The 10,778-nt window shown below is 36.1% G+C and overlaps 3 protein-coding genes across 3 annotated transcripts in view; 2 read left to right on the top strand and 1 right to left on the bottom strand.

Moving 5' to 3' along the window:
- Positions 1-837: 837 nt before the first annotated feature.
- Positions 838-3,362, top strand: LOC108578304 (proliferation-associated protein 2G4). The gene is made up of 7 exons (XM_017941610.1): positions 838-922; positions 1,517-1,751; positions 1,844-2,003; positions 2,086-2,265; positions 2,348-2,596; positions 2,684-2,830; positions 2,906-3,362. The coding sequence occupies exons 1-7, from the start codon at positions 838-840 to the stop codon at positions 3,008-3,010; spliced, it is 1,161 nt and encodes a 386-aa protein (XP_017797099.1). The 3' UTR covers positions 3,011-3,362.
- A 1,818-nt stretch (positions 3,363-5,180) lies between these two features.
- Positions 5,181-6,748, bottom strand: LOC108578361 (NEDD8-activating enzyme E1 catalytic subunit). Its single transcript, XM_017941681.1, has 4 exons — positions 6,486-6,748; positions 6,046-6,406; positions 5,639-5,968; positions 5,181-5,561 (listed from the first exon to the last, which is right to left on the bottom strand). Exons 1-4 carry the CDS (start codon positions 6,731-6,733, stop codon positions 5,181-5,183), a joined length of 1,320 nt encoding a protein of 439 aa, XP_017797170.1. The 5' UTR covers positions 6,734-6,748.
- A 205-nt stretch (positions 6,749-6,953) lies between these two features.
- The window catches only part of LOC108578119 (coronin-2B-like), a 19,109-nt gene continuing 15,284 nt past the window's right edge, over positions 6,954-10,778 (top strand). Inside the window, 3 exon segments of the mRNA XM_017941386.1 lie at positions 6,954-7,161; positions 7,241-7,354; positions 8,156-8,453. Coding sequence (XP_017796875.1) covers positions 8,310-8,453 — 144 coding nt within the window. The 5' untranslated portion in view covers positions 6,954-7,161; positions 7,241-7,354; positions 8,156-8,309.

Raw genomic sequence — 10,778 nt, 5'->3', positions numbered from 1 at the left:
CACTTCTTCTTCTTTCCTTTCTTGCCTGGTAGAAATAAACGCAAGTAAGAACCAGCATTTTTAAAGGAGATCTTTAATATATGGTAGTGCAATATTGAAAGCATGCTGCGTTTCGCGGAAAGTTTGGTTATGTGACGAAAAAAATGGTAAAAACGTAATAATATTAATATTTCGAACGTAGAAAATATTCTTAAATAAATGAAGCATTAGTAACTTAATTATATTTCGTGAAAAGGTTTACCTGCAGACATGGTTACGGCTCAAATTTAAAGCAATGCAAATCAAATCCGCGTTCCGATGGACCACACGACCAACCTCAGGATCCATAAGGCATGAAACACGTTTTAGAAAGATGCAAGTCGGCCAACATTATACATGATACAATGTCAAGAGGAAAGTAAAGTCTGCACGCTTATTTTCCAAATATTACATGTAAATAAATAATATAGATAAGTTTAAGGTGTCTTTAATTTTTATAGTAAAATTTTTTTTTTATTCTTACATAATTATTTCAAATATCTCGATCAAGGTCGTTAATACATTTAATACTAGGAAATCAGAAAGTTCGCCAACAAATAAGTGGCGATATAAAATATTATTGCGTTTATTAAAATTTACTTCATTTTATTGAACAAAGATCATACATGACTATGAAAAAATGAAGATATTATCAATGTGATTTTTTTGTAATCTTCAACAACAAAAGCCAATAGAGAGCATTGATAAAAAATTTCGGAACGCACAGTTAGCTTGAGACAGTGAGTAGCGCTAACTGTTACAGGAAGCAACTGCAAAGGAGCTCTAAGTCACGTGATCGTAACATAGTGTGCTGAAGACATGGCGGACAAAGAGGAGACTGAGAAGACCATCGCCGAAGACTTGGTTGTCACCAAGTATAAAATGGCCGGCGAGATCGTAAATCGTAAGAAAACGACTTAACGTTCTCTAATGAAGCCCAATGAACAAAAGTGAAATTGTCTCATACATGCCACGGGCCTCTTAATGTTTAATTTTTCGCCTGGCCATATGGAATGTGGCGCGCTAATGCCGGGCTCCCTTACCATGTGGGATAGCTAGCATCGACTATTACATTTCGATAACTGGGCGATATTTTGAATATTTCAAGCTTTCCTAACAATTGATCGAAAAGCAATTATTAATTTCTCACTATCTGACTCTAAAAATCGTCTGTTTCATTTCATTACCACGACGTAATATTTTTACCAGAAACCATAATCTGCACGTATTCTTGTATCACAGTGTTTCCATTTCCGTAAAAAGGCCAGCCGTCGGATATTCAACGAAAACTTTTACATTGTATGACCAACTTCGTTTTGTGTTAGTTTTTATTTTTATTTCAATAATATACTGGGTTGTCGTTTACATGTTGAATAAAATTGATAAATTGTTTAAATTATGTGTAATACAATTTTTTACAAATCCTTTCTGCATTTATGTAATTTTGAAAATCTCAATACCATTGTTACAAATAATAAATACTTTTCTATCATTTCAGGGGTACTAAAGCAAGTTTTAGATAAATGTGTTGTTGGAGCATCAGTAAGGGTAATTTCTGAATTTGGAGATAGATTGTTATTAGAAGAAACCAGCAAGGTTTTTAAAAAAGAGAAAGAGCTGAAGAAGGGAATTGCTTTTCCTACATGCATATCGGTCAACAATTGCATTTGTCACTTTTCACCAATTGCAAGTGAAGCAGATCTCATACTTAAATCTGAGGATATGGTAAAAGTGTAAGTTTGTGATTCCAGAACAAAATACATTCAGTGTCATAAGTTTTAACATAAATGTTTTCACTTGTTTAATTTTTGATTTATACTTTTAGAGATCTTGGGGCACACATTGATGGTTTTATAGCAGTTGTAGCACATACTATTGTTATAGATATGTCAACACCAAAAGTTACTGGTAGAAAAGCAGATGTAGTGTTAGCTGCACATTATGCATCTCAGGCTGCACTGAGGCTTTTGAAGCCTGGTACAGAGGCAAGCTATATATATGAACCATATTTTTGTTTATAAATTTTTAAACTTATATTTTTCATGTAATTATTTCTTCTACTTATAGACTTACACAATAACAGGAACAGTAGAAAAGATTTGTGAGGCATATAAGTGTAAACCAATTGAAGGAATGTTAAGTCATCAATTAAAACAATTTAAAATAGATGGAGAAAAAACTATAATTCAAAATCCAAATGATGCACAGAAGAAAGAACATGAAAAGTACACCCTTGAAACTCATGAGGTATAATTTATTTAATATAATATACAATATGAGTTAGTAAAAACAGAATATTTAGGGGATACATATGAATTTTCGAATGTAGGTATATGCCATGGATGTGTTAGTTAGTACCGGTGAAGGCGTAGGCCGGGAGCAGGACACGCGGGTTACTATATTTAAAAAAACAGAGGAAACATATCAGCTGAAATTGAAAGCGTCACGCATGTTTTACTCTGAAGTCACTCATAAACACGGTCTTATGCCATTTAATTTACGCACTTTTCAAAACGAAAAGAAGGCAAAAATGGCTATTGTGGAATGTGTAAATCATAGGTTGATCGAACCATTCCAGGTAAGTTTTTATTAATCATTTTATTTCTGCGTTTAATTTGAAAGATTTATACTTAGATTATTCCTATTATCGTTATTTTTATTTTAGGTATTGTACGAAAAGCCAAACGAATTTGTTGCACAATTTAAATTCACAGTACTCTTAATGCCGAATGGACCACACAAAATTACGGGAATACCCTTTGATATTGATATGTACCAATCAGATTGTGTCGTTGAAGATCCTGAATTGAAGGTACGAATCTATTTATATTTTTTCTTCAGTTTTTTATATATGAATTTCTTTGCTAACTAACTGCTTCGTTTGTAGACACTTTTGTATTCCTCCGCAAACCCGAAGTCCGCAAAGAAGAAAAAAAAGAAGGCCGAAAAAGCTGTAGGTGAAGTGGCGATGGAAGTTGACGCCAAGGCCTAACACAACCATTTTAGCGTTCATCATGACGTATTAACATCGTGCACTATGCGTTATTCTTTGTTCAGCAGCTTCAGAGCAGAAATTAGACACTTTTCAACGTCACCGTACCTTAAATACACGTTTCTTTGTTGGAACGCCATTGATAAAATGTGATTTTTCATATCTTTATGCCTTTATCACATCTGCATTGCTGTTTGTCTAATATACGTAACCGCATTTTACATCAATTCAGAAAGTGTCCGTATCCGTATCAATTAAAAAACAAAAGTGTCGAGTTCTGCCCTGAAAAAAATCGGACTTTCACGACACTTATTATGCCACTACTTATTGACACTTACGTTTTTTATACCGGAGTATCTTTTAATGGACCATGGTATTATTATACACTGAATGATGATGTATTACATTTTGAACACGTGAATATTTTCACAAAGATTGGTCAGAGCACATGACTGTGTTGTGCGAATTAATTTGACCGAGCCAGAAAGTGAATCGCATGTGCATTCATACTGTGCGTTTCTTTTATGGAAGAAACTAATAAACTACGATTTTGATTTTGTAAACATTCTTGAGTTATCAAAGAAAACTATGTCGTCTTAAATAATGTCTACTTAATTACACTAAAAACAAAAGTTACTCTTAACAAAATCACAGTTCATACGTTCTACAGTTTCTGAATGCACTGCCGAACGTGACACCATTCACTTTGACATTAATGCTAATTTGTACATTAGCAAATCTTGCATCTGGTGTCTAGTGAATGAAAGCTAATACAATTAACAAAAAGAAAAAGAAAACCTAATTTCGAATTGTATAATTGGAATGAATGTCCATATTGGGATTCCGTATAAACAATGAAATGCCAATGAACCTCGGAGTGTTTCGTTGCAAGAATTCCCCAACCGTCAGAAAATATTTTATTCTTATTCAGTTTGGCTCTGCGCAAATTTTATTGCGTGTTTAGAGTAAACATTATTGAAACTAATGATAGGTGCATTTCGTGTTATTCACGTTTGAGTGAAAAAAAAAAAAAAGAAGAAAGAAACGAATCTTCCTAAGAGTAAAAAAGTCTTGGGGAGTGATCGTCTTACCGAGGTAGAAGGCGAAATTTATGAAATATTAATACAATGTAATAATAGTTTTGTATAAGGAGGATAGATAATGTATCTGTTATAGATATTTTTTCTACTCAAGTTGTGCATATGTCGAATGTTACCGAGTGTGCTTGTAAAACAAAAGATGTCTTAGGTCATCGTGCACTGTCCTTCATTTGCCTTACTTGGTGTATCTTTCCATTATATTTGGTAGTATACCGAATATGGAAAGATTGCATCCATGGTATCTTCCTTGACGAAGTTTTTAACGAAGCGTTATCTTAATCAATGGAAATGAAGATTATATTTGCTGCACAGAGGTCATCAATAAAGTGTCTATATAACGCAAAAAAGGACTGTGCACAAAATTCATACTTAACATAAAATTTAATATGGTGATATGAAATTGTTATTAAAAGAAAAAAAATTAATGACAAGCTAACAAGTATAGATTTTGACACGTGCATATTTCGCGGATCATGATACTGCTCCTTTATTCTCTTTCAAAATAGTCGCACTAATGCATAATCTGTAAGATACTGTTCTATTTCTAAAGAGGAACACGAAATTCGTTGATTAAAGTTCACGATCATGCAAAATAGAATTTTATGGGTAATGACAACTTGCTAATTTTTTTATGACACATGATCTCTGATGGAAAGTGAGAAACAAAACATCAGAAATATAGAATCATATTTGCAGCTGTGTCTTTATTGTTAATATAACAGGTATGTCATATAAACTAATATAGTTTTAATACTCGCTTCTGTTATATTTAAGGATAGTCAAAAGGACTAGTACTATAAAAAAATAGCAATACAAGTTTATTACACAAAATTAGAACGATATTAAAATAATGTTCAAAATAATGTCACCGTGTGATATCTATTTATAGATTCGTTGAAAAACGACATCGAAGACGTTTTGGTTTTTATCGTTTTGGTAATGACACTGTTAATGAACTTTTATCTCGACATTATTTTTTAAATTAACAAAGAAAAACAATATAAGTACTGTAAATACATGATAATTTGTAGTCATAAATTTGTGATCAAAATGAAGGACTATTCTGATTATCACATATCTGAATTACAATATACAAATTTTAATTTTAATACAATCGCATTAGGAGTAGTAACGTCGGCAACATTTATCTCGCTGCCATTTTTGAGTCCAAGATTAACTAATGTTTTTGTTAGATTCTCGCGTGTTCTTTCTTCGATACTTGGTACAGTTTGCATATACAAAGTTTTGTTTTTGCCATCAATGCACGCTGTGAGGCCTGGATTTTTCATTTGCAAATCAGCTCTTTCACGCAAAAGGTCTATTAAGTCTTTTAATTTAAACTTAGGATTATTAATCTCTATTTCTTTTGGAATTTGGCTGCATGCCACACAGTCTTCTTTCCTTTCTGCCTCATAAGTGTAAGTATAAATTCCATCTACATCATTCAGTACCTTTTAAAAAGTAGTTGATTATTGATTATGCTATATTCTGAAAATCTATTTCAAATTTAGGTGCAAATAATAAGTACCATATAATTATTCAACGAAGCACTGCAACTGCTAGCTAACTTAAATGCCTCTGTAGCACATGTTGCAGCAATAACAGCATTTGTAGATGCTACAGCAGGTATAATGTTTTTAACTACCCCTTGCACTAATCTGTATGTTAAACCCTGTATTCCAAATTGTGCTGCTCTTTCATTGGACTTTTCATAAATCCAATTTATGTGCTGAGGGTCATCTCCATCTATTGCACAATCAAATGGATTTTCCTTTGGCCACTGAATTACTTTCACATATTCTATACAATGCTCTGGTAAGCGTGGAGTGTTTGCTATTGTGCATAATGGATATGTAACCTATATCCCACGATAATAGAAATTCAAATAAAGAAAGTTATAGTGTGTTGACATAAAAAAATGTTCTAAATATTCACCTGAGGAGGATATAAATCTAAAGTGCACTCAATACAAGCAGTTATGCCAGGCAGTATTACTCTGGCATTTCCTTTAAAACCTTCTGTTCCTCCATCAATGATTGGTATTACACTTGACCGATCTAATTCACCATCCTCATAAACCAACAAAGACAATAGCATACCATTGATCCATCTTCTTGCAACTATTGAATCCAAACCACAAACCACTATATGAAATTGTCTATAAAATTCTTCAGCTTTGTCTTGTATTTTGCAACAATGTGATATAACATTACAGCCTGGTATTCTAGCATTGATAAATTTTGCAGCTACTTCTGCTTTTGAGGAGCCAATGTCTTTATGACGAAAGAGGAATTGCCTGTAATTTGTTACATTAAATTTTCGATTTTTCTAAACATTTCGTAGCCGCTTTAGTAAACCATTGTACATCTTCATACCGATTGAGGTTAGACAATTCAATCGTGTCCATGTCGATCACATGAATCTGTCTAAATCCCATCAATGCTAAGTCTTTGAGTAATTCGCATCCTAAACCACCAGCTCCAATAACGAGGATCTTACAATTGTCTAGCAAAAATTGTAAGGTTTCTGACGATGGTTCAAAATCCGGTCTACAAAAAGGACCAGATCTTTCTAATACTTTTCGCAAATTGCTCCAACGTCTGTGAGTGTGATCGGAACCCATTGTTAAAGTATTATTAAAACGTGTTATAGGTCACTTTCTAAATTACAATTGTGAAGTATCGATGTCTCAAGTGAATATTTTCTATACTTCATAACCTATTCTGACAGTACAATAGACATCTACTATGCTTAAACACTTAGCACTTGCGCAGATAACAGTAGCGACGCCAAACTGCCATTTGCAGATGCAAAATAACGACACAATAGTGGTGCGTCAATATGAAGCAGCAGTAGGTAGCTTTCGGAGTAGTCTGTAATCCTTTTTCTTCTTTTATCAAGTCCCTTTCTTTTTCGAAAGGAGTTAAATTAACATACATCGATCAGTGACATTTTCTATAAAAGATATTCGTTTAAATTCAACCCAGAACTGTGTATAAAATCTATTGTCTTTTAAACTGTGAAATATTTCATCTTCCGCATAACTGACACGTATGCAATCCAATTTAATATAAGTTTAAAAACTCGTTCATGCGATGCTCATTTACAATATTCCATTTATTCAATATAGTGATCTTTCAGCTATGTTTTTTACACCGTTTCTCGAGCGTACCGCCTTCCATCACGGCGTGCTCACGCCAGCCTCCAAAATCGATATGTAAATCGGTGTTGCGCGGATGAAATGGTGAGTGACGCCTGCCAGTATTACATCAGATTAAACTGATTGCGTTTCTACACGATCGTGTGCACACACTGACCGCGAACTTTAAAGCCGTTCCGTAACACGCTCTCTCTTCTTACCGCGAGGCAAATTCATTCTTCATCAATGATAACATAAACCCGCAAACGTTCGAGTGTGACGTATAATAATTATACGGCGCCAATACTAGTTACACACGTACATACGTAGAATAAAATCACCAAAATCTCTCTAAGAAATCTAACTACAAATCGGCGTGCTATATATCGCGTCGAAAGTAACAAAGTCTCGAGCTTGTTCGATCTTTTCACCGACTCATTTTCATCTGTTCCCATCTAGACAGTTATGAATATTAATATCGGTGCTCGACTTTTCGGATAGTCTGTAGAGCGTGCTCGCTCCCCTTCCTCCGGGAGCCTGGAGGCGAGGAAGGATACAGGACGAGGCAAATAAAAAGGTTGCGCTTTCTACTCGTCAGCCAACGAGCATACCCTGTGCTGTAGCGTTGTTGATCGTGTTCGCATACACGCTATTGTATATAGTATACATGGTTTAATGGAAGCGCGCGCTATTCGTTCGATTCGCGGCGTCGCGGCGACCGGGCGCTCGAGCGGCGTGCCCTCGTGTTTACATGTTGCGCGCACGTCAAATCGATACGTCGTTGTGTGCATATACAACGACCGGGATCAGTGAGTGGATTACGGAAGGAAGGAAGGAAGCAGGCTCGCACGTGGCTCGTGAATTGTCCATCGTGTTGCGTGAACGTTCTTCTTGTTTGACGTTTAGGTACATAGAGGGCCTGTGATAGCGAACTCGAAGAATATCAACGGAATAAGTCGGTAAATAGACGTACCGAGGCACAAGCGAAGACGCGTTATTAACCGATAGTGACTGAGACTACGTCTCGGAGGTGGAATACCCGAAACGATTGGAAGCTTCTATGGGATATAATATTGCGAACTGGGAAATGATACGCACGAGGGAGGAATTGGTAGAGAAATTGGGCCTGGACGGCGTGGATGACACTCATACGTTATTGAACAATATGGTAGACGTCAGAGCGTGCTACAAGCCTAGTGGAAAAGTAAGATCTTTATGTCAGATTTTTTTCTCCATACGTTGATTTACATCAGTGCATGTTGGTAGCGTTGTGTCAGAGTGGAATTGTTACAGCAGTGCTTAGACTTGCTTGATGGCTTGATTAATTCGTGAGATAGTTATGAAATTTTTCATTTGTTTATCTTAATCGGTTATTTGATAACACTTGAAAGCGGAATAACATTATTTCTAAAGTGAGTTTTTAAATTGAAAAAATATCACGTAATTGAATGTAGAGTAGGGTTATCATTGACACTGGTACTATCGATTTGACTTACGAATACAAATGAGCATCGTGTGCCGGCCGTACAATCATTAATGCATGTCGTTAACCTCTGTTTGTAAATCAAGAAGCATTTAAAGCGTTCTACTTTACCGTTCGTCTTGATTTAAGGGAAATTGCTATTGATTGGCGTCCACGATGGGGGATGAGCGACAGCTCTACTTTTCAAGGAAGTTATTCATTGACTTTATAATAAGTGATAAATTTAATTCACCCAGTAAATTGAACTATAAAAGGACTTGCATAAACACAATAACTAATTAATATAGATCAAGTAGAACGCAATAGGTCTAAACAACTTCAGCTTTGCGAATGAAAACGAACCGAGTGCAAGTACTCGAAACCTGAATGGCATATCGTATCGAATCGATGTTCGATTATTCTTTGACTCGCTATTCTTGACTCACTTTCAAAACTGATCGATTACTCGAGGTCTAAATTTTCCGTATTCTAACCTTCCACCATATTACTAACAATAATATTATAACACTCGAATATTCTACTATGTTCGATAATGGCTATTCGATATATGTATCTAAATACAGCGTGCCGGCATGTAACGTGGTCCAAAGTGAAGCAAGAAACGAAGATTTCCAATTGCACTGTTTTCTAATTTATTGCTCCTTTGAAACAGAACAAAGAGTACTCTCACTTCACAAGAGGGTCTTGTGTATTCATCTCGTGTAATTGAGACACAAAACCCAGCTACACGTTGCTCGACAAACTCGCTAATTTCCATTAACCCATACTTTCATCCTTTCCACGATTTCTGATGCACCGCACGCTAATTGCATGTGCACGCACGAATCCGTAACCAGCGATTCTGCGTGTGTCCTGGCACTTCCAGACTTAGCCGCCCACGTTATTTGCGTGGAGCGGTTACGCGTAAGTACGTGAAGTAACGCGACGCGACGATAACTCGCGTGCCACACACGCACATGCGTTTCCATGAGACGTCACGGCGCATAGTGCTTGAAAACAGCCATATGACAGCGCAAAACTGTATTTCATCTTAGAAATGTATACATTATCGAGGATAAGCAAGATAATCAAAGATTACGTCTTCTTAAAATTATTTACTTTGTAAATTCGGAATATTGGAAATTGAAATTCAGCCAATCAAATTCAAGCTATTCAAGATTCAAATTCAGCCAATCAAATTCTAGATACTCAAATGTAAATATTCATATTTAAAAATTTATATTTAACGACGCTGGGGATTACAAATTTCATTGTGTAAATATCAGCTTATTTAAAAATCGTTGTAGGTAAATAACGTTGTAATTAGGGATCCTTAGGGATTTAGAAACATAAAGAAACTGGAAATCAAGTAACAGGAAATATGATCGAAAATTTTCGCTTTTACGCAGTCGGACAGCTGTTTTGAAACACTGTGCGGCGCTGCATCGAGGCACGCACGAACAAGCGTGCGCCACGTGATGTATGTACGCGGTCGGGCGGTACGTTATAAAACCGCGGGCAGAAGTCAGTGCTGGCTCGGCGACTTTCGCGATCTAACGCGCGCGCCTGGAACTCCGCACGAGATCGTACGTATACACGCGCGCCGCGATTCTCTCGCGCCTGGGCCCGTCTGTCTCAATGAATCTACGTTGCGTGACCGCGCGCTCCGATTGGCCGTTGTTGTTTTTTCTCCAGAACACCACGAGATTCTGCCATTTCTTGTGTTGCTTTTTTCTCTTCGATGTTTCTACGATGTGATGTCATCCTTCTTTTTTTTTTCGCGGGAAAAAACCGGGGACGAGATTTCCATTTCTAACCCCTTCCAGCGTGGAAGAGACTTCGGAGTTAAGCGTTTACAATGGGCGACGACGACGTGTAGAGCATGTGACGAGTGTAATGACATCTAATGGAAGTATATTACGTACAATTAACTCTTTATATACATATACAGTCAGGAAGAAAACGCGTGTAAACGAAAGGAAAAAACGCGATATTCGGGTAATTTTTTTTTTCGATTAATCATACCTACTGTATCTATAATTTCAGAATGTTACACATATTGCAACC

The sequence above is a fragment of the Habropoda laboriosa genome, unplaced genomic scaffold (assembly GCF_001263275.1).
Source record: "Habropoda laboriosa isolate 0110345459 unplaced genomic scaffold, ASM126327v1 scaffold5, whole genome shotgun sequence".
Classification (NCBI taxonomy): Eukaryota; Metazoa; Arthropoda; class Insecta; order Hymenoptera; family Apidae; genus Habropoda; species Habropoda laboriosa.
The sequence above is the reverse complement of the archived record's forward strand: the minus strand, read 5'-3'. Positions and strand labels throughout refer to the sequence as shown.